Below are 25,050 nucleotides of genomic sequence, written 5' to 3' on the forward strand. Positions count from 1 at the left end.
TACCAGAATCCCAGAAGTGATCCATTTATTTTTTTGTTTTCCTTGTGTATATTTTCCTCTGTGTTAGAGGAAAGCACAATTCAAAATAGTAGGAACAATTACTGATGAAGTTTTTATATTTTTCATCTGTGTGTTTGCAGTTATAAATCTCTTTCCAGTTTTCTTTGTTCAGGTAATGGAGAAAGTGATTTATATTTTCATTACTGTAGTTTCTACCAGGTTGTGTGATCCCCAAAGCACATATTTAGTGTTTCTATTGTAAGTTCATTTCTGTGTTTACAAATATCTGATCAATGGTGGTGGACGAGGACTTCTTGATATGAGTTGTTGTTTCTACAGTAGATTTCATGTTAAAAGTTTTCAAGGGATTCAGAAATTCATTATTTTCTTTGATGTTCTTTGCAAAGTCAATATTAAAATCACAATGTAAAATAACTCTTTTGTTTCTTTGTGTTAGCCTATTAAGTGAATATTCCAAAAGTTTTAGGAAGATACTTATGTCACCAGTTGGAGCTCTGTATAAACAAATAACGGCTAGTTTAGTGTCAACAATCCCAACTCCTGATAGCTCTACAGCTTTTTCGTTCATTATTTCAACAACAAATTTTATATTTATGAAGTTTGTATTATTTCTTACAAATGTACAATTTCCACCAAGCTTAAGAATTTTTTACAGAAATAACAATCTTGCACAAAGTTATGGAGGGACACAATACATAACTTGTCCTCATCAAGCCAAAGTTTTGTGAAACATGATAATGAGGTAGTTTTTAATTTGTTTTCTAAGAAGATTTGGATTTCAATTATTTTACTAGCTAGTGATAGCACATTTTGATGAAAAAGAACCATATTCATACTTCTGTACTCTACCTGTGAGTTTAGAAATAAGATATTACAGTGAATTATCTGTGAGTTGGCAGACTGATTTTTCACAGTTTTCTTTTTTTCCTGGCTTGAAACCATAAAAAATTGTCATTGAATGGAACAGATGTATTTTGCCTATGGCTTCGACGTAAGGTGTTTTGCATTGCTGCTCCAGTTGTTGTTGTTTCTGCTGCTACTACTAGTATTATTATTGTTGTTGTTGTTGTTGTTGTTGTTGTTGTTGCTGCTGCTGCTGCTGCTGCTACTGCTTCTGATGATCATGTTGCTGCTGCTTCACTTATTTCTTGTGTTTGCTCTTCCACAACTACTGTGCTGTTCTGTGAGCTGCTTGCATTTGGGGTTTTCACTTGCATTAGCATAAGCTCACATTTGTCTTGGAGGATTGCAGCTTTGCTGACAGCAGATTTTCCATTTGAGTCTCCAGATAATATGCACTTCTTGTCCATGAGAGGTATGACTCTTGTATCATCACATTGCACATTTGAGATTTTATTTACTACATCTAAAATGTTTGTTACTACAAAGGTTTTTTCAAGTTTATTTAGGTGAAAACTGTGTGTTGTTTGAAGTCTTTTTCCAAAATTGCTTATGTTCACAAATGTTATATTTTAAACCACCTGCAAATATTTGCAACTCTGTTTCTGCACTTTCGATATCTTCATCTACACAGGATGATTCTCTCAAGACATAACGATGTGGCACTGAAAAAACAATAATGTTTGTTTCTCTCAGCTCATATGATTTTTTTTTAATGAGATTAAAATATGCTTTTTTTTTCATTCCTTGTAACATCATTTGATCCTTCCAGGAAGTCCTTTTCACTCAGTGAAGAAATTTTGTTCCTGAGTCATTGATGTAGCAGCACTGAATTTTGCTCCTGGGTTTATTGTACAATTAAAATTCTGACTGCTTGTGCGCTGAAATTCAGTGGCTATATTTTGGCCTTGGCTGTCTGCATGCGATTTTACATGTACGTGCTGTTCAGAGCATACCAATTTTCTCCCTACCTTTGCTGTGCACGCTGTCTTGTTTGGCAATATTTGTTTTGTCTTTTTTGCTAACATAAATCAATAGTGTGTCGGGTGAACAGCTTATTGGTGGCAAATTTTTTTGAGAGCACTTTCGCATATGACATATGCATTTAATATTGGTATGCATTTTAGTAACGAAGGCAAATGGTTATATAAAATAGCTCCAGTATGATACACTCCTCTTTTGCATAAGTTTGTATTTACTGTGTTCATGTATAGATTCATCTTCTACCTAGTTTCATATGTGTGTATATCACAGTTGTGTCTGAAGAGATTTTCCTTTCTTAAGATTCTCCCTTCTGTGAAAATTAGTATTTCATGTATATGCAAGCAAGGCATTGGCAATATTTTGGGAGTTTTAAAAAGGGGTCTACAGGAATCCTTGCATTTAGTTTTTTTTATCACCCTGATAATCTTTTTCTGTATTTTAAATGTTCTCACAGAATTTGTGGAATTCCCCCAAAAAATTATTCCATACATAAGTCCCACTTCAGATCTGCCTGAACAAGAATGCATAGAAATTTTGTATGAATGACATTCGACACATTTTTGCTTCAATAGTGAAAACCAAGTTTGCAGGTTTTGTGTGATGTGGAAGTTAACTGCCACAGGTTTTTCAGAATTTATGATGAACCTATTGGTCCTGAACTAGTACCTTGAGGTATGCATAACTGATATTGCAGCCTCCTGCAGATTTTCCTCATTCTGTGATTTAATTAGAATATTAGTGTCATCTGCAAATAGTACAGTACATCCATCATGTATTTTACTTGCTGAGTCATTTATTTACAGCTGTAAAAACAAGAAATTTTTTCTGTAATCTGCTGATGATTACTGAGGTACAACTGGAGCCACCTTTCAGACTGACCGCTAATTCCATAATTACCTAATTTATGCAAGAGAATGCCATGATCAGTAACATCAAAGGCTCTACTTAGATCCAGAAATATCCTAGATACATATTGCTTGTCATCCACTGCTTTTAATACTTCATTTGGACTATAGTTAATAATATCACCCTTCTTATACAAAGGTGTTACTTTTGCAGTTTTTAGATTATTTGCAACACACCACTCTCAAAAGATGAATTTACTATGTCTGTTAGTGGTTCCACAATAAATGTTGTGCTAAATTTGGTATCTAATCAACAGCCACTGAACATTTATTAGGTAATTCTTACAGGATTCTTGACAGTTTCTCAGGTGTTGCTGGATACATGAAAAATGTGTTTGGATGAATTTTTTGATCTGAGTGACTGACAGGCTGTTTGTCAAGGTGTGTATTTATTAACTTCTGTGCTATATTAGAGAAATAATTGTTGAAAGCACCAGCCACATTTTTGAGGTTAGTTAGTTTACTTTATTCACAATCAGCTCTATATTACTGTGATTAACTGGCCTGGTGCCCATTTCTTCCCTTATAACTTGTCAAGTTGCTTTAGTTTTATTCTTGAACTTACACAATATTTTGTCATTTTCTAGTTTTTTTTTTTTTTGCTTTTGAAGTAACTCGTGTTAGCATTCTTTTGTATTTTTTTGAAATATCCAATAAAGTCAGGATTACTATTTTGCTTGGAGTACTCATACAATCTCCTTTTCCAAAGGTTGGAACTTAAATAGTGGCAACTGCTTATTCACAGCCAATACAAAAGAGTTACATGTTTGCACCTGTTACTTTCCCTCAGCGTAGTCACCAGCATTGTGTGTCCAGTGATGGGGAAGGCATAGTATACTGTTAGCAGAGCCAGTTTCGTCGATCGTGCGAATGGAGTGGTCTACTGCCTGTTGAATTTCTGGAACAATTCTGAAGGAAATGTCATGAAGTGGTTCCTTCATCTTCAGAATCAAATCAAAGTCACAAGGACTTAAGTCTGGGAAGTATGGTGGATGGTACAGTACTTCCCAGTCCCATCAACCAAACAGAGCAGCCACAGCTTGCGCTCTATGCTCCCGCGCATTATCGTGCAAAATGATGGGTGGGTTGTGCAGAATAAAGATGCAAAGCTAGTTCTTTTTGCTGATGATACAAGTATAGTAATCACACCCAAGAAGCAATAATCAGCTGAGGAAATTGCAAATAATGTCTCTCAGAAAATTATTAAGTGGTTCTCTGCAAATGGACTCTCACTAAATTTTGAGAAAACACAGTTTATACAATTCTGTAATTTTTTAGGTTAGAAGGCCTCGGGAAAGTACGGGGTGGGCTGCAATCTCAAAGGGTGCATGGCAAATACAGGACGTGCTTGGATCAAGGAACAGTCGGAATTGTAGTTGTAAATTGTTTTAGTTGTGCTGGGAAAGTCCCTGAGCTACAAGCACTAATAGAAGCACAGAAGCTGAAATCGTTATAGGTACAGAAAGCTGGCTAAAGCCTGAAATAAGTTCTTCAGAAATTTTTACGAAGTCTCAGACGGTGTTCAGGAAAGATAGATTAGGCAGAATTGGTGGTGGAGTGTTTGTGTCTGTCAGTAGTGGTTTATCTTGTAGTGAATTCGAAGTAGATACTCAGTATGAATTGGTATGGGTGGAGGTTATACTTAACAGCCGAACTAAGTTAATAATTGGCTCCTTCTACCGACCCCCAGACTCTGATGATATAGTTGCTGAACAGTTCAGAGAAAATTTGAGTCTCGTAACAAATAAATACCCCACTCATACGGTTATAGTTGGTGGGGACTTCAACTTTCCCTCGAAATGTTGGCAAAAATACTTGTTCAAAACCGGTGGTAGGCAGAAAACATCTTCCGAGATTGTCCTAAATGCTTTCTCTGAAAATTATTTCGAGCAGTTAGTCCACGAATCCACGGGAATTGTAAATGGTTGTGAAAACACACTTGATCTCTTAGCCACAAACAATCCAGAGCTAATAGAGAGCATCATGACTGATTCAGGGATTAGTGATCACAAGGTCGTTGTAGCTAGGCTCAATACCATTTCTTCCAAATCCACCAGAAACAAACGGAAAATAATTTTATTTAAAAAAGTGGATAAAGTGTCACTAGAAGCCTTCCTAAGAGACAATCTCCATTCCTTCCAAACTAACTATGCAAATGTAGACGAGATGTGGCTCAAATTCAAAGATATAGTAGCAACAGCAATTGAGAGATTCATACCCCATAAATTGGTAAGAGATGGAACTAGTCCCCCATGGTACACAAAACAGGTCCGAATGCTGTTGCAGAGGCAATGGAAAAAGCATGCAAAGTTCAGAAGAATGCGAAATCCCGAAGATTGCCTAAAATTTACAGACGCGCGAAATTTGGCACGGGCTTCAATGTGAGATGCCTTTAATAGGTTCCACAAAGAAACATTGTCTCGAAATTTGGTAGAAAATCCGAAGAAATTCTGGTCATATGTGAAGTACACAAGCAGGAAGACGCAGTCAATACCTTCACTGCGCAGTGCCGATGGTACTGTTACCGACGACTGTGCCGCTAAAGTGGAGTTATTGAACGCAGTTTTCTGAAATTCCTTCACCAGGGAAGACGAATGGAATATTCCAAAATTTGAAACACGAACAGCTGCTAGCATGAGTTTCTTAGAAGTAGATACCTTAGGGGTTGCGAAGCATCTCAGATCGCTTGATACGGGCAAGTCTTCAGGTCCAGATTGTATACCGATTAGGTTCCTTTCAGATTACGCTGATACAATAGCTCCCTACTTAGCAATCATATACAACCGCTCGCTCAGCGATAGATCTGTACCTACAGTTTGGAAAATTGCGCAGGTCGCACCAGTGTTTAAGAAGGGTAGTAGGAGTAATCCATCGAACTACAGACCTATATCACTGACGTCTGTTTGCAGTAGGGTTTTGGAGCATATACTGTATTCAAACATTATGAATCACCTCGAAGGGAACGATCTATTGATACGTAATCAGCATGGTTTCAGAAAACATTGTTCTTGTGCAACGCAGCTAGCTCTTTATTCGCACGAAGTAATGGCCGCTATCAACAGGGGATCTCAGGTTGATTCCGCATTTCTGGATTTCCGGAAAGCTTTTGACACCGTTCCTCACAAGCGACTTCTAATCAAGCTGTGGGCCTATGGGGTATCGTCTCAGTTGTGCGACTGGATTCGTGATTTCCTGTCAGGAAGGTCACAGTTCGTAGTAATAGACGGCAAATCATCGAGTAAAACTGAAGTGATATCAGGTGTTCCCCAGGGAAGCGTCCTGGGACCTCTGCTGACACCTGATCTATATAAATGACCTGGGTGACAATCTGAGCAGTTCTCTTAGGTTGTTCGCAGATGATGCTGTAATTTACTGTCTAGTAAGGTCATCCGAAGACCAGTATCAGTTGCAAAGCGATTTAGAAAAGATTGCTATATGGTGTGGCAGGTGGCAGTTGACGCTAAATAACGAAAAGTGTGAGGTGATCCACATGAGTTCCAAAAGAAATCCGTTGGAATTTGATTACTCGATAAATAGTATAATTCTCATGGCTGTCAATTCAACTAAGTATCTGAGTGTTAAAATCACGATCAACTTCAGTTGGAAAGACCACATTGATAATATTGTGGGGAAGACGAGCCAAAGGTTGTGTTTCATTGGCAGGACACTTAGAAGATGCAACAAGTCCACTAAAGAGACAGCTTACACTACACTCATTCGTCCTCTGTTAGAATATTGCTGCGTGGTGTGGGATCCTTACCAGGAGGGATTGACAGAGGACATCGAAAGGGTGCAAAAAAGGGCAGCTCATTTTGTATTATCACCTAATGTGGGAGAGAGTGTGGCAGATATAATACGCGAGTTGGGATGGAAGTCATTAAAGCAAAGACGTTTTTCGTCACGACGAGATCTATTTACGAAATTTCAGTCACCAACTTCCTCTTCCGAATGCGAAAATATTTTGTTGAGCCCAACCTATATAGGTAGGAATGATCATCAAAATAAAATAAGAGAAATCAGAGCTCAAACAAAAAGGTTTAGGTGTTCGTTTTTCCCACATGCTGTTCGGGAGTGGAATGGTAGGGAGATAGTATGATTGTGGTTTGATGAACCCTCTGCTAAGCACTTAAATGTGAATTGTAGAGCAGTCATGCAGATGTAGATGTAAATGGTATAACACCATCGATAAATATAGACTATGAATGGAAGTCTGTTGCTAAGGCAGAATACTCAAAATTTCTTCGTGTGTGCATCGATGAGAAATTGAATTTGAAGGAACACATCGATGATCTGCTGAAATGGTTAGGTTCAGCTACTTATGCTATTAGGGTTACTGCAAATTTTGCCAATAAACGTATCAGTAAATTAGCTTACTATGCCCGTTTTCATTCATTGCTTTCATATGGCTTCATATTTTGTGGCAATTTGATATTAAGAGAGAAAGTATTCATTGCACAAAAGTGTGTAATCAGAATAACAGTTGGAGCCCACCCAAGATCACCTTGCAGGCATTTATTTAAGGAACTCAGGATATTCACAGTACCTTCACAATACATATATTCACTTATGAAATTAGTCATTAATAACCCATCCCAATTCAAAAATAACAGCGTGCATAGCTACAACACTAGAAGAAAGGATGAAATTCACTATTCTGGAATAAATTTCACTTTGGCACAGAAAGGGGTGAAATATGCTGCCACAAAAATCTTTAGTCATTTGCCAAATAATATTAAAAGTGTAACAGAAGGCCAACCAACATTTAAAAGCAAATTAAAAGAATTTCTGAATGACAACACCTTCTACTCAACAGATGAGTTCTTAGATATGAAGTAGTAACTGTGTGTGTGTGGGGGGGGGGGGGGGGGGGGGGTTAATGATTTTGCATAAAGAAAACTTATGTTAAAGTGACTTCCAGGTCATTATGAAATGGAACAAGGATTAATGTATGTGTGTACAAAACTGTAACTCTAAGGTTTCTGTCCACATTGAGGTCTCATGCTAAATCTTTAGATGTTTCCAGAATAATCATAATTAACAACTGACTAGACCAATAATGTTGCAGCAAAATACAGTTATGTCTCACATCTTACCTTTTAGGATATAACAAAACAGATTCTATGGGTACATGTACAGTAGTTTTCTAAACATGGCCAGAATTCATTAATTTCTATACACTGAAACAGATCCAGATACATTTAATGTGTAAACAGCGAGCAAGTTACTTCAGGACCAATGTCAAAACTTCTTCAAAATAGCAATTTTCCCCCAAATGTAGTCTTTTTTCCTTTAATTGTCAAATATCCTCAATCGTCCCCAATAGTAGTTCATCAACACAACATAGTCATCTTCAGCTGGAAGAGATATTTCATTATTTAAACTTTCCTAGCTTCAGATAGTGTAAAATATGTAAAAACAAAAAAAAATCGTGTTTTATGGTACAAGATTTTCAAAGTGTAAAAAATTTCGTCTCTTCTCAACCAAAGAAAGTCACAATAAATTTCCTCATTAACCAGACAGTAGAATTATTGTGAGATTGCACTTAGCACTAGACGTCTTAACTTGTAGCTCAAAAGACACTTAACCTATTGAGACAGTCAAAGAACATGTGTAAAGGTAGACAGGTGCTCACCTGCACCTGCAATATGAGAAGATGAATATCAGAAGTAATACTGCAGCTCATCCTCATCATCACTGACTTCTGCATCTGTTTCTACTAATGAAAATCTCTTTGCATATGACAATTTTTTCACATATATACACAAAATTTTGGTGCAATGTTGTCTTCATCCAAGCTTCATTTTCTTTTTAGCACATTTGTTTGAAACTTTGCAAGTAATCACATTACCGGCAACTCTGATTTTGTATGTCTTACCCTATAATGAACTTTACAACAGTCTTAAACATTTACAATAATAATAATAATAACTTCCAATGTCAGTTAAATTAGGCAGAAGTTTGTCACGACTAGACTGAGGTAACATCATGAAACTGTTCTCACTTATGTTACAAGCATTTTCAATGTAATGGTCTGATAACTCCTAGCACTTATTTAAATATACCTTCTGTCAAGTTATCTTCTTATATTTTTCTAAACTTTACTATTTTGAGCTTAAAATAAATCTGCATTTGCTATAATTGCCTTTATCGAAAATAGACCCCCCCCCCCACACACACACACACACACACACACACACACAAATGCAACTCACACATATGACTGTAGTCTCAGGCAACTGAAACCACACTGCCTTGTTTGTTCCTATACTTTTCTTAGTGTCTGAATTTTCATCTTATACCACAAGGGCAGCGTTAGCAATTTCCATTGAATTTTCTACTTCAACGCTCAAAATCGTTTTCACTGTCGTTATTAATAATGCTTCTAACTGTTGCATCACTAAGTCCTCTTTCAGTGCCTCATTTTTAAGTCAGAGATGTTTTCATTATAAACTTCAAGTTAGTTTTCAGTTCTGCTAAGTCTTTTATTATTTTCCTCCATTAGCAACCTAAATTATTCACTGATGGAAGCATTGCCCTCTTTAATTTGCAACAAAAGCATTCTGAACATTTCAGTTGTATCTAATTTCTTTGATCCTTCTGAATGTTCTAAAGACTGATCCAGCATTAACCCCCATGACCCACTGTCCTCTAAATTTTTCGCTTTGTTTTCATCATGTTGAAAAAGTTACATTTTATTTTCTGCAATCAAAAAATTAATTAGAAATACACTACACCACTTATAATAACATACTTTTCTCATAAAGTTCCAGTCCAGATCCCTGACTGTTTTCAACAGTGTGGCCCAGTTGCTCCTCAGTTTTCCACAAGCTTCATCTCAGATGCACTGTTCTTTTTCGTCATCATCCAAACTTTTATATAGTGTGAAATTTATTCATAACATTCACTGAAAAACAGAATATTTATTAGTATTTCAGTCTAAATCTCAATGATCGTGTTTGATGCCCCCAAATATAAACAATCTTTCCACAATGGTTTACTGATGGTAATCATAAAAATAAATTGATAGTTTCAGTGCTCCCAGGGTTAAAATTCATTTATCAAAACTTTTCAGAAATTGGTGTGGTTTTTAATTTATAAATGACTGAACACTTTTCTTTTATGTTTGATGATTTATTTTGCTGTTTTTTCTCCAGTTCAAACATAATATTTGTCACACTTGTCATAACATACACTACTGGCCATTAAAATCGTTACACCAAGAAGAAATGCAGATGATAAACGGGTATTCATTGGACAAATATATTATACTAGAATAACGGCCTTAATATGCCTGGGCATTGTGTTAAACAGAGCTTGGATGGGGTGTACAGGTATAGCTGCCCATGCAGCTGCAACACGATACCACAGTTCATCAAGAGTAGTGACTGGTGTATTGTGATGAGCCAGTTGCTCAGCCACCATTGTCCAAACTTTTCAATTGGTGATATATCTGGAGAAGGTACTCGCCAGGGCAGCAGTCGAACATTTTCTGCATCCAGAAAGGCCCGTACTGGACCTGCAACATGCAGTCATGCATTATCCTGCTGAAATGTAGGGTTTCGCAGGGATCAAATAAAGGGTAGAGCCACGGGTCACACACATGAAATGTAACGTCCACTGTTCAAAGTGTCATCAATGCGAACAAGAGGTGACCGAGACATGTAACCAATGGCACCCCATACAAATCACGCCGGGTGATACACCAGTATGGCGATGAAGAATACAGAACCTGGATTCATCCGAAAAAATGACATTTTGCCATTCGTGCACCCAGGTTCGTCGTTGAGTACACCATTGCAGGTGCTCCTGTCTGTGATGCAGCATCGAGGGTAACCGCGGCCATGGTCTCCGAGCTGATAGTCCATGCTGCTGCAAACATCATCAAACTGTTCGTGCAGATGGTTGTTGTCTTGTAAACGTCCCCATCTGTTGACTCAGGGATTGAGATGTGGCTGCACGATCCATTACAGCCATGTGGATAAGATGCCTGTCATCTCGACTGCTAGTGAGATGAGGCTGTTGGGATCCAGCACAGCATTCCATATTACCCTCCTGAACCCATCGATTCCATATTCTGCTAACAGCCATTGGATCTCGACCAACGTGAGCAGCAATGTTGTGATACAATAAACCACAATTGCAAAAGGCTACAATCTGACCTTTATCAAAGTCGGAAATGTGATAGTATGCATTTCTCCTCCTTACACGAGGCATCACAACAATGTTTCACCAGGCAATACTGGTCAACTGTTGTTTGTGTGTGAGAAATCGGTGGGAAACTTTCGTCATGCAGCACATTGTAGGTGTCGCCACTGGCGCCAACCTTGTGTGAATGCTCTGAAAAGCTAATCATTTGCATATCACAGCATCTTCTTCCTGTCGGTTAAATTTCGCATCTGTAGCACGTGGTCTTCATGGTGTAGCAATTTTAATGGCCAGTAGTGTAGTTCTTCAAATTAGATTCATATCTTTGATATATGACATAAAGCGTGGAACAATGAACAAGTACTTCAGAACAAGGCACAAAAAATATCATGAATGAAGTTTTATAAAGCAATGTCTATCCTCACATTGCTCTACAGAGTGAGTCATGGGTCATTTACAAACAAGAAGACAGTAAGGTCCAGGCAGCTGAAATCAGATTTCTTAGGGCTGTGCAAGGTTTTACCAGAGCAGACAGATTAAAAAACAGTGACATTAGGAAGGAATTAAAGATATTTAATTTAGGAAGCAAAACTGAAAATGGAGTGAACAAGTTAACATAATAAATTGCAGCAGACTAGCTTAAATAAGTCAGAAGCTATAATCCAGTAGAGACCAAAAGAATCTGGGATGGCCGAGGAAGAGATGGGCACCACAGTGGAGGAAGGCATAATACTTTAAGTGGAGAAGAAGAAGGAAAAGAAGAAGACTATTTTTCATCCTTCCTATTATTGCCAGCGGAATATTCCAAGTCATTGCCAGTGTGACAGATGTGCTAACAACACCTTTTCATATTCCAGTAATCTTGACATTAAAAGAGTTTGCAATTAATACTGATGAAAACTCATATATGAGCATGCAACTGTATATTTACTACAGCAAGAAACGAGCATGGGAAATTGGGGCTGGGATAATGACAATATTATGAAAAGGAGGGATTGCTACACATGTTATAGAGGGGGTGTTGAGTCACAGACAGGTACAACAAAAAGACTGCTGTACATTCAACCTTTTGTCCAAAAGGCCTTCTTCCATTCGTCCAAAGTAGAAAACACACACACACACACACACACACACACACACACACACACACACACACACGACCACTCTCTCTGGTCACTGAGGCTGCAGCCACACAGAGTGGTCATTTGTGTATGAGTTGTCCTTGTGCAAAAGTGTGTATGTTGTCTACTGCAGAGGAAGGCCTTTTGGTCTAAAGCTCACTCTTTTTAAGAACCTTCAACATCACAGCACATCAGTAATCGTTGGTTAATATATTAAAAAACTAGAAACCTGCCTCGATTGCGAAAAAAGCACCTAGTGTTAACCTAGGTTTCGGCGTAGATAACTACACCTTCTTCAGAACAATAAAACCCACAAGTGCCTAAGAAGACCTTTGTCAATGATTAAAAGAACACCATAGCTATACATTTATAAATGAAAATAAGGAAAACACAAACAGTGCATATGTACAAAGTCAAAACCACTACTTATCTTACACCATTAAGTTACGTAGTGGTTTTGACTTTGTACATATGTACTGTTTGTGTTTTCCTTTCTTCGTTTATAAATGTATAGCTATGGTGTTCTTTTAATCGTTGACAAAGGTCTTCTTAGGCACTTGTGGGTTTTATTGTTCTGAAGAAGGTATAGTTATCTACGCTGAAACCTGGGTTAACACTAGCTGCTTTTTTCGCAGTCGAGGTGGGTTTCTAGTTTTTTAATAAACTCACTCTTTTTGTTGTTCCTGTTTTTTACTCAATGTCTTCTCTATTTGGTAAGTAGTAATCTATTCATCCTTTCATAATATTATAGAAAAAAAGATTAACTGTGAACTCAGAGTCAAACAACCTTGTAGGTTATAGCCCAGTAACTTGTTCACTGTCTCAAATTTAAAAACACCATTTGTAGAAGCTGCTATTGCAGTTTATAATTGCACTAAAAGATGTTGTTTTTGTGCCAGTTGTGTGGTTATGTGTATTCAAAAACCATAACTGTTAATAGTTACATATGTCTAACATAAATTGTGCATTTAGAAAAATTCATTCAAAAAATTCAAAAAATTGTAGGGAGATGAAATAACTGACCAGCACTTACCTTCAGTACTGTGGATAGACACATTTAAAATTCTTCCTTTTGAAGAGCCAGTTATTCTGTCTCCTTGTAATTTTATAAAGTGCATGTATTCTGATGGTCTCTTATGCAGGGACAAAGTTAACCAGCTCAAATGTGCAAATATATAAAGAAAATGTATTTTTCTTTTTAAAGTTCACCATACTCCATGTAAACATCATAGAAATTTATAATTAGGAGGTCTTTATTTACACTAAAAACTGAGATGTTGAAATTTTGTTCCATCAGATAGTAAGACTCTTTCTGTTATAGTTTATACTTAATATATTTAACATCTTCCTTGTCTCTTCCAGAGAATTGTATGGGAATGCAAATTAGTAATCAGTATTTGGCAATATTTCATCCTAGCTAATTATAGCTGGATATTGATGGAAGCCCTCTACCTACACAATCTTGTTTTCAATGCTCTTTTTTCGGACAGAAGCAGTGTGATACTCTACATCATTTTAGGTTGGGGTATGTATGTTCTTATTATAACTTACTACAAATATAACTGCCACAATATGCCAACAGTGCTCTCAGGATGTTCTCATGGCTCATTTGTAGAAGTACTGTGGGTATTATATATGCACATAACTGTAGTAATGGTGGTTTCAAGTTTTGGAAATATTACTAATAACTTGGCAAGCAATTAGAAGTGACAATGAATACATGCTAAATAAATATATAAATTGGTGACAGATAAAGAAAGTGTAATAATTGATTCCGCACTGGAAGGCTAAAAGTGACATATTTCAGTATCATAATTTTAGAGGTCTGGTTTTACTAGTTGAATTATTTGTGTGTTCCATGGGTTATAATTATCTCTTGCTTTCATGTGGAGCAATTCACTTGTTTACAGTTACAATACATATTTTAAGAAAAACACACAAAATTTTCTGCACCAGCTGATAAACATTTGTCATTAGTGATAATTTGCTTACTATTCCCAGTGCTCCCCCCCCCCCCCCCCCCCCCCCTCTCCCCCTCCCGCTCCACCCGCTTCCACCAGAAGCCCAATGTGTGTGTGTGCAAGGTCTGTTCAAAAAATTCTGTACCTTTGTCCACAAAATTTTTCTATGCTTACCTATTACTTATTGACCATGGTCTCCTTCGGAATACTCTCCTTCACAATTGATACACCACTCCCAATGCCATTTCCAGAAGCAGTCTTGGTAAGCCTCTTTCTGAATTGTGCAAAGTGCCATCTGTGAATTTTCTTTTATCTTGTCTATTGTTGCAAATATTTGTTCTTTCAATGGGGTTTTCAACTTTGGAAATAAAAAAAAGTCTGCAGGGGCCAGGTCTGGAGAGTACAGAGGATGAGGCAGCACAGTGATAATTTTTTTTTTTTTTTTTTTTTTTTTTTTTTTTGCAATAGTCAAACACCAAAAGGAATGAATGTGCAGATGAGTTATCATGATGCAGGAGCCATGAATTGTCTCACCATATTTCAGGCTGTTTCCTTTTCACATTTTCTCACAGGCAATACAACACGTCCTGATAGTATCTCCGATTAACAGTTTATCCCTGTGGCATGAATTATTGGTGAACTAATCCTTAAAAGTAAGAAAAAATAAAGTGACAGCATAGCTATGACATTTGACATAACCTGATGAGCTTTTTTTGGTCTTGGAGAACCTTTCCCAGCCCATTGTGAAGATTAAACACCAGCCTTAACATTATTACCATAGATCCACATCTCATCATCAGTTATGATTCTATTAAGGGATATCTCAGTCTCATTTGTGGGATCCAAAACCTCTTCACAAACTATGAGGCAAAGGTTTTTCTGGTCTTGACTCATGAGCCATAGGATGAACTAGGCAGCAACACAATGCATTCCAAGATGCTGTGTCAGAATTTCATGACATGATCCAACTGAGATGTTACATTCTTCTGGAATCTTATGGACAATCAGTCTTTGATTGGCGTGTACAGCTTCATTGACGTCCCTGACATGAGCATTTTTGTTAGATGTTGAAGGGTGTCCTGAATGAGTGTTGTCTTTAACTTCTGCCTGGCCATTTTTAAACCTTGTAAACCACTTGTAAGATCAAGTATGGCTTAAGCACTCATCACTGTAGGCTTCCTACATCATTTGGTGTGTCTCCGAAAAGGTTTTCTTGAGTTTCATGTAAAATTTAATGCAGGCGTGTTGCTCCTCTAACTCTGTCATCTTGAAATTTGCAAACTGTGTGACACAATGTTCTACCCAGTACAGCACTGAACAATAACTAACAGACATACAACAATCAAACTTCAGTAGTTACATATTAAACATGGGCATGTGCAGGGATGCCAACTGTATTTCACTCCAATGCACCAGAAGAGAAATTATGAACATTCCAAAAATTTTTGAACAAACCTCATATATAAAAGCAAGAGAAAATGATACAGATGAATAAGCCACTTTTGGTGGAGCAGGAGGGAACTGCAGGAAAAATGAAAAGAAATAAGTAAATGGAAAATTTAAAGACTGTTCATCCAAACTCAGAAGCAATGAAGAAGAAGAAGAGCAGTGAGAAAGAAAGAAAATGTAAATGATCAAATGTCTGACAAAAAAAGAACAAAAGGAAAAAAGAAGAAAAAAATTATTTTGACCACCCATGAAAAGAAGAAGATGTAACAGTAGGAAGAACAGAAAATAAAAGAAAACATTCAAAAGACTGACCAAAGAAAATGATTGCAGAGAAAATTGATTTACCTAAAACAATAAATTACAATATGAGACTATTTTTGTTCATGGCATCACCTTATAGTCCCGTAGCAATTCAACAAACATCCTCTAGAAGTCTTCTGGTAGATTGCATAGGTGTCCCTTTTGCAGTAAGTCTACCCTGGTATCAGTGTATTTAATGTAGTAATAAATCAACTTTTTAGCAAATTTCCAAGAGATCAGTGGAATAATGTGTGGTCATTATGATTACCTATGATCACTGACTGATAAGGAGTGGCTATACACCGCCACAATATATTCCTGAAATTGACTGTCTGCAGCCACCTGAGGTGTAATTAAACTTTTAGAAATGTGGGATTATTTCTGAACTTGCTTTAGACACCACAGAGATAATTAATCTTCAGTAAGAAAATATATATCCACAAAGAAGATAATAATCTGCTTACCTTGCATGCTTCATTGTGGTTGCAATAAGTACTAGTAAGACTGTGTGGATGTGTATAAAAAATTTCTGAGACTGGGTTTAATACTTCTGAAGTTACAATTTAATTTTCAAACCAATCAAGGTTCAATTAATTTGAGCACTAATAATGAAACAAGTGTATTAATGAAATATTTGTAAGTCTGAAGCAGTTTCAATTGCTTCGAATTCTAAGTCCAGATCACTAAAGAAGAATTTTAAATCTCAAACTACACAGCTAGAAATAATTCAGAGTTAATAAAGAACAGTCTACACTGCTGCAAATGCCAGTTCTACAAACAGTAATTCTATCAGGCTTCAACATTCACTCGGAAATGTATGAAGTACAGAAGTTACAATTCTCAAAAATGGATAACTTTTTTAACTCTACAACCAAGACTCATGCTACTCCGTTAAGACATGCAGCTTTATTGCCATCCAGACTGACACAGACCTATTCTCACATCATAGTAACAGTGATCTGTGTTGTCTGCTTCCATGCTATTATATCTTGGCACAGTAACCTCTCCCTACATCACTAAGAAATTTCTTTGACAACATTTAAACTGTGAAGGCTACATGCTGATCAAAATTTCAGATCAAAAATTCTAGTAGTTGCTTAATTAAGAGTTCTTGCCTACCATGTTTTTTTTGTGAAATGAAAGAAAATTATTTAAGATTAATAGTAAGGAAGCATACAGTATGATATGGTGATAAACATCATTATAAATAATTAGACAAGTAATCTATGGAAAATAAAACTAAGTGAAAGACCTCACAGTCTACATTCCTCACTGAGCACATTCCTCACACTGTTTCCTGTAATTATTATAAATAGCTGCATCTAGTTTTCTGTCAAGTACATAGAATCTATAAATGTAAGGAGGTATTATTACTACTACGTACTTATCATTCCAAATTCTTTTGCATGTGTTAGATGTCTGTTCTTGATTATTTGTAAAAAAATTAATATTGTTTATAAGCAATTTACTATGTCTGGTGACTAATTAAGTTAGCACATCACATATATCCCTACACCATTTGACAGAACTCAAGAAATATTATCTTCGCACCATGCTAGTCACTGGCAGACATTAATTTTGTACTATTTGATTTGATTTGATTTGATTTGTGCAGTAACACGATTCACATTTTCTGTTGCACTTCACATAGTGTAGACCAAGAGCTGTCTGCTAGGCACGCTCGATGTGAACAGACTGGGCACGGCCCATGTTGCCTGAGTTGTTGTTGTTCCACCGGCAGAGGGCGCGGCCGAATTCTCGCGTGCCCTCTGGTGGATGGGACTTTACTTGCAGCAACTACTGTCCGTGACGTGCCGTGCCGATGTGCACCTCCCACGATCTTTCTGGTGGCTACTGCACTCCTCCTTCGGGCGGTGAAGCCACTGTGTCCCACTGTGTCGGAAGTTGGAACGTCGTGCAGTAGCGATGACCTCCACATCCATTGAAAGTCTAGAATTGGGGGTAATCTGCCAACCCTCAAGCCGGAACCTTCGAATACGGTTGGTAGTGACCCACATGAAGACGCCCCCGTTGTCCCACCACCGGAGCCCGGGACAGAACGGGCGACAAGCCGTCAAATTCCAGATCCCGGTCCACCTCAGGAGGGGCAAGACCCAGTGGCGGGGACGATGGGGAAGGGACGACCACAGGTGAACCAGCATCCTGAGAAACTGGGCCTGCGCGGGGGGCCGGCTCTTGCCGGGGCATCTCTAACGATTGTGATGCCAGTGCTGGAGCTACTGGAGCCTCCCAAGGCTGAGAACCATCGCAGTGTGGCGGGGTCACAGGTGGGAGGGGTGGTAGTGTCCCCTGAGAAAACAACACAGGTGACGGCAATGGGGAAGCCAGAAGGGGTTGGAAGGTGGGTGGCCAAACGTGGATGTAGCTGATTTTGGTGATGACGTATTTCCCGGTCCCCCAACTGCAGGGTATAGAGCCGGCGGCCATTGTGGTGCAGGACCACCGCCGATATCCAACGTGGATTGCGACCAAACCCACGTGCCCAGACGGACACACCCGGTGGAAAGCCGGGTACCCCGTTTTGCGAAGACTGGCAAGGACCAGACTGGAGGAGGTGCAGCAGAGTCCTAGGTTGGTGCCTTTGGAGGAGCTCTGCGGGGCTGCGTTCTTCCATCGGTGTGGTCCGGTATGCCGTCAGGAAAAACGTCAATGCCACCTCCGCAGGAAATTCGTGCACATACTTTTTAATCTGCGTCTTAAATGTGCACACCATGCACTTGGCTTCCCCATTCGATTGTGGATGAAAGGGGGGAGAGCAAACATGCCAAATACCGAAGGGCCTACAAAAATCCTGGAAGGTCTGCAAAATAAACTGACGTCCATTGTCCAATACCAGGGTGACTGGCAGACCTTCCACAGAAAAGATTTTTGCTAGTGCCTGAATTGCAACTTATGAAGTGGTTGAGGAGCAGCGAACCACATATGGGAATCAGGAATAAGCATCAATGACAATGAGCCAAAAGCCATTGAGAAACAGGCCCGCAAAATCTATGTGAACATGTTCCCATGCTTGGGCTGCAGGCAGCCATGAAGAGAACGCTGACCTGGGAGACGCCTGTTGGCTCGCACACTGGGAACAGGCGGCCACCAAGTGCTCAATTTCTCTGTCAATACTGGGCCAGTACACATGTCTGCGAGCCCAGGTTTTAGTACGGGAAACACCCCTCATGTAATAACGTGAGGACCTCCCTTCGCAAACTTGCAGGAACAACCATGCGAGGAGCTGTAGCTGTATCATCGGTAGCCAGAAGGAGAACTCCTTCCAAGACTGAGAGGTGGTCTCGTAGAACAAAATAATTACGAAGAGGGTCCAAGGCCCGGCCTGGAGGTTGGGACGACCACCCCTACTGAACGAGGCGAACTACTTGCCGGAGAACTGGGTCAGCTGCCGTTTCCCTGGCGACTCTAGAACTAGTGATCGGGAAGCCATCAACCACTTAGTGGGATGCCACATCCAGATGAAAACACATAATCTCCTCCCGATCGAACTTAGAATCCGGGCCCACCGGAAGACGGGAAAGAGCATCGGCGATGGCATGCTGTCTGGTAAGGTGAAAATTAATGTCATAATGGTACTTAGAGAGGAACGAGGCCCAGCGCTGCAGTCTGTGGTCCACCCTATCCAGAATCTGAGAGGCTGGGCCATATAACGATATTAATGACTTATGGTCAGTGATTAACTGAAACTTCGTGCCATACAAGAAAGGGTGAAACTTGGTAACAGCGTAGACAATGGCCAAAGCCTCTTTTTCCACCTGGGAGTAATGGGCCTGCATGGGACTAAGAGTTTTAGATGCAAACGCCAGTGGCTGCTCGGAGCCATCCATGTTGCGATGGTCCAGGACCGCCCCCATCCCATACTGCGAAGCATCTCTAGCCAGGACCAACGGCTTATTGGGGTCAAAACCAGCCAAACAAGGCGCTGACGTGAGGAGGCCCTTCAACGAGGTCAATGCTTGCTCGCATGCAGGCGACAAGTCAAAAGGAACACTCTTGTGCAGAAGGCAATACAGGGGGCGGGCTATGGTGGAAGCCCTGGGAATGAACCAGTAGTAATAGGCAATCTTGCCTAAAAAAGCTTGTAACTCCTTCAGCGAAGCGGGCCACGGAAGGTTGACGATAGCTTGGACCAAACTTCCTAGCGGCTGGACGCCATGCCGAGAGATGGTGTAGCCCACATACTCAACGGACGGTTGGAAGAAGTTCGATTTACACAGGTTGCAACGCAGGCCCACGGACCTGAATTTGAGAAAGAGGGTTCGAAGGTTGTGCAAGTGTTCCTCCGTGCTGCGGCCTGTGACAATTATGTCGCCCAGGTAATTAATACAATGAGGGATTGTCGACGTGACGTGCTCAAGATAACGCTAAAATATCACCGGGGCACTGGATATTCCGAAGGCCAACCGCTGGTATTGGTAAAGGCCAAACGGGGTGTTGACGACCGCCAGCCGTTTGGAGTCCTCATCAAGTGGTATCTGATGATAAGCCTCCGAAAGATCGATTTTTGAAAAATATTGGCCTCGCGACATGGCAGAGAACAATTCATCAGAACGAGGCTAGGAATAGGTGTCCACCACCAATTGGGAATTAATGGTAGCCTTGAAATCGCCACAAAGACATAATTTTCCCGAAGGTTTCCTGACAATAACGAGGGGTGAAGCCCACTCACTAGAAGAAATGGGAAGAATGACCCTGAGGGCTGTCAGCCGATCTAGCTCTACTTTTACCTGAGGGCAGAGAGCCAAGGGGATCTGCCTCGTGCGTAGAAAACGTGGGTGACCCAACGCCTTCAATGTTAAGTGAGCTTCAAAGTTTGAAACACACCCCAGGCCAGAGATCAAAGATTCCAATAATTGATAGGGAACATCTTTGGAGACCAACTGTATGGTGTCTGCGATAGAAAAACCAAAACCTTGAAAGGCATCAAATCCAAAAAGGTTAGTGGAGCTCGCATCACTGACAACAATAAAAGTAAGAGGCAGAGTGACTGATTTGTAAGTAATGTTGGTAGTGAATTGACCCAGTAGGGGAATGAACTGTTTACCATAACCACATAGACGCCGGTAAACTGGCGCCAACAGGGGCGACCCAAGGTCAAAGTAAGTTTGTGCATTCAATAAGGAAACTGCCACGCCCGTATCTACTTTCAGTTGTAATCGGCGCGACCAAACCAACACCTCGATAAAGAGTTTGTGTGCCGATGTGTCGAGAACCTGATCTGATGAAACTTCCTGAATGTCAACGTCCATGTCCTCTGTACCTGCTTCCTTCAATTCTTTTGAGGCTGAGAGGCAAACTTTAGCAATGTGTCGTTTTTATTACATTTGCGACAAACAGCCCAATGCTGGGGGCACTCTGACCAATCATAATGTATATAGCACGATGCACAGTATGGTAACAGGGGCTGGCGGTCGGAACTCTGTTTATGCGCCATGCGGGAGCAGCCGTAATGGCCGGATTGTACTGCTCGCACGTCGTCCACCCCAGACGCAGTGGACGCGGATGCGCCGCCCTGAACCACTGCGACGTCGCACCACGCTTCAAACTGTTGACCTGCAGCGTGAGAGACTTCATACGATTGAGCAATGGACAGGACTTCCTCAAGGGAAGGGTCTTCTAACTGCAGGGCCCGTTGCCGGACCTCCCTGTCAGGGGCCGAACGAACAATGACGTCGCGCACCATAACGTGGGCATACGACTCTCGCGACTGCTCCGTGACAAAATGACACTTGCGACTAAGACCGTGCAGGGTAGCGACCCACGCCCAGTAAGACTGATGGGGCTGCTTCTTGCATTGATAGAACTTGACCATAGCCACCACAACATGCATGCAGCAGTGATAATATGAAGACAGCAGTGAACACAATGCGTCAAAAGACAAGGATGAGGGTTCCTGCAATGGCGCTAGCTGCTGCAAAACGTGATACAGTGAGGGAGATATCCAAGACAAGAAAAGAGCATGACATACCTTTGCATCAGCAACATGAAACGCCTGGAAATGCTGCCAAAGACGATGTTCATAAGCATCCCAATCCTCCGCCGTCTCGTCATACGGGGGAAAGGGAGTAGGGAATGGCGCTGGAGCAGACTGTGTGGAGAGCAACGCCGAAAGCACTTGTTTCATGGTTGCCATGAGCTCTGTCTGCTGCTCAAACAAAACCGGCACAAATCCTCCATGCCGTGGATAAGCTGCGAAACCGGAACAACGACGCAACACGCAAAAGAACAATCCCATCCTCGTCACCAATTGTGTAGTAACACGATTCACATTTTCCGTCGCACTTCACATAGTGTAGGCCAGGAACTGTCTGCTAGGCATGCCCGATGTGAACTGACTGGGCACGGCCCATGCTGCCTGAGTTGTTGTTGTTCCGCCAGCAGAGGGCACGGCCGAATTCTCGCGTGCCCTCTGGTGGACGGGACTTCCCCCGCGATCTTTCTGGTGGCTACTTCAATTTGATTTTTTATTGGTCAAGTTTTATCATACAGCAAAACTTGTACAATTGATATTGGACAGATGAAATAAAAGTTACAATAATACATAGTATTAGCAAAATAGTAGGCAAATTAAAAATAGGTACCTATTACAATTAATTTTGTTATGTATTCAGAAATTCTCTGACAGAATAGAAACAGTGCTTTATTAGAAATGCCTTTAGTTTAGCTTTAAATATTGGATGAGTAGCATTTTTTATTTCCTCTGGTATCTTATTGTGTAGTATTACACCAATGTTAATTATACTCCTCTGATAGGTGGTTGTTCTGTGATATTTGATGTATATTTGATTCCCCTCTGGTACTGTAGTTGTGTACATTTTTGTTCTGTAGCAGTTTGCCTGTTTTCAGGAGGTAGTCCCTAGTGAACAAGATAGTTTCATAAATGATTAAACTTGGAACATTTAGAACACCAAGCTCAGTAAAATGGGATTTACAGGACTCCATATTTTTCAGGCCACAAATTATTCTTAGAGCTCTTTTTTGCATTAAAAACCTTTACACTGTGAGTTGAGTATCCCTAGAAAACGATCCCATATCTGACTAGTGAGTAGAACTGAGCATAGTATGCCTGCAGTACTGTTGTTTTGCTTGCTGTAGCCTTTAAAACTCTTAGGCCATAGCACACATATGATAGTTTTCTAGAAAAGTTATTTATATTGTGTGTCCCACTTTAAGTCTTGCTGAACCCATAGACTCAAACATTTTGTGGCACTTACATTTTCTAGGGGATCATTTTTTAATTGTGCTTGAATAGAGATTTGATTAGACGGAGGAATTAAATGAAAATCAACACACACAGTTTTTTCAGTATTTATAATGCGTTTGTTTTTTGTGAACCACTCAGAAAGTCTTTTCATAGAACTTTCTGCTGTGGACTGCAAAGTTTCTGGTCTGGATCCATTGAGCAATATGCTGGTGTCATCAGCAAACAGGATAGTTTGTGTGGGACTCATATATTCAACTAAGTCGTCCACATAAATAAAGGAGAGTAGTGGACCTAAGATTGAGCGCTGCGGTACACCATATTTTATTGGTAATTCGTTAGAAAGAAATGAGTTGTTTCTTGTTTTATTCATTTTGTTGAATTCATAGTGAAGTGATACTTTCTGCCTCCAGTTTTTTAGGTATGAACTCAACCAGCTATGGGCTACACCTCTTTCGCCTTGACTTTCTAATTTTTTTGAGCAGAATGTAATGGTCCAGGACATCAAAGGCTTTTGATAGATCTAGAAAAATACCTGCAGCTAATTTATGTTGATCAAGGGATTTTAAGATGCAGTCTAAGAATTCGAAAATTGCTGTTTGTGTAGATTTAGTCTTTCTAAAACCTTGTTGTTGTACTGTAAGAGGTGCATATTTATTTATGAGACTTAAAAGCCTGTTGTAGAAGAGTTTCTCTAGAGTTTTTGAGAAGGAACTTAACTGTGACACAGATCGGTAGTTTGATATTTTTGAAGAAGTACCTTTTTTTAGCAGTGGTGAAACTTTTGCTATTTTAAAAATATCTGTAAAAACACCAGTTTTTAAAGGGAGGTTGAAAATGTTTGCCAAGGGGTTTGCTATGTGGTGATCACATGCTTTTAATATGAAATCAGGTACTTCATCAAGATCACTTGCATTTTATTGCTTAATGGTTTAATTTTACTTATAATTTCATTGGAGTTTGTTTCATAAACATACATAGAAGCAGTCGAGATCACTAACTTGCTGGAGAAACTTGGGACTGGTCCTTGACAGTGTACTTGAATGAGGTCTTCAGCTAGTGAAATGAAGTATTCATTGAATTTTTCCACAACTGAATTTGGGTCTGTGACTTTTGAGACTTCTAGTGTTAATCATCCATTCTTTTTCTTTGGAGCTGAACTACAATTCTTTCTTTATAACTCTCCATGTGGATCTCATTTTGTTAGATGAGTTTCTTATCAAATTGTCATTCCACATAATTTTTGCCTCTTTGACTACTCTACCATAGATTCTTTTGTAGGCTTTTGAATAATCTGTGAATTCTTGGGTTACTCTGTATTTCTTACAATAGTACTGCAGAAATCTGTTTCTCTCACTGGAAATTTTTATGCCTACAGTTACCCATTGCTTATTATTGTTAGGTTTTACTGTTGTTACTAATTTTGGAAATGCTACATTAAAATAGTGAAGAAAGATGCTCTGAAAACTCATGTACATGCTTTCAACATTGTTCTGAGTGGCAATGCTTTCCCAGTTTTCCTTTGCCAGTAAGAGATTAAAAATTCTAATGTTGTCTTCAGAAAAGGTTATTTTTTCAACTACTTTTTCGGAACTACTACTACTTGTAGGCATTTCTATATACAGCAGCTGTGCCTCATGTTCACTATAACCCATGCTCAGTACTCTGCTTGTGAAACTGTAATTTGTTTCTGATATGAATATTTGGCCAATAATGGAATTTGTGCATTCTGTTAAACTTGTTGGGCAGTGTCTTGTGGGGATCATATTGAATGTGTTGGTCATATTTATTAAAGCATCTCTGGTGCTGCTGTCTTTTGAAAAATCAATATTGAAATCCCCACAAAGCACTATCCTCATATTTAGTGTACAGATCCTGTTCAGCAGAACCTCTAGTTTATTCATGAAGACTATCAGGTTTCCACTTGGTGCTCTATATATGTTAATAACTATGAAACTAAGCTCTGGCAGTTTAGTAATGGAAAGTTCAAAGTCTTTTTCAGTTGGGTCAATATAACTTTTACTGACATCACAGAACTTCAT

The 25,050-nt window shown here is 39.5% G+C and overlaps 1 protein-coding gene across 3 annotated transcripts in view; it reads left to right on the top strand.

Annotated features, from left to right (window-relative positions):
- The window catches only part of LOC124549065 (parathyroid hormone/parathyroid hormone-related peptide receptor-like), a 498,163-nt gene that overhangs the window by 389,057 nt on the left and 84,056 nt on the right, over positions 1-25,050 (top strand). For all 3 annotated transcript variants that reach the window (XM_047125217.1, XM_047125215.1, XM_047125216.1), the window contains one exon: positions 13,439-13,601. In XM_047125217.1, the coding sequence (XP_046981173.1) occupies positions 13,439-13,601 (163 nt within the window). The remainder of the gene's footprint in view (positions 1-13,438; positions 13,602-25,050) is intronic.

Source organism: Schistocerca americana, chromosome 1, assembly GCF_021461395.2.
Source record: "Schistocerca americana isolate TAMUIC-IGC-003095 chromosome 1, iqSchAmer2.1, whole genome shotgun sequence".
NCBI classification, from domain to species: domain Eukaryota; kingdom Metazoa; phylum Arthropoda; class Insecta; order Orthoptera; family Acrididae; genus Schistocerca; species Schistocerca americana.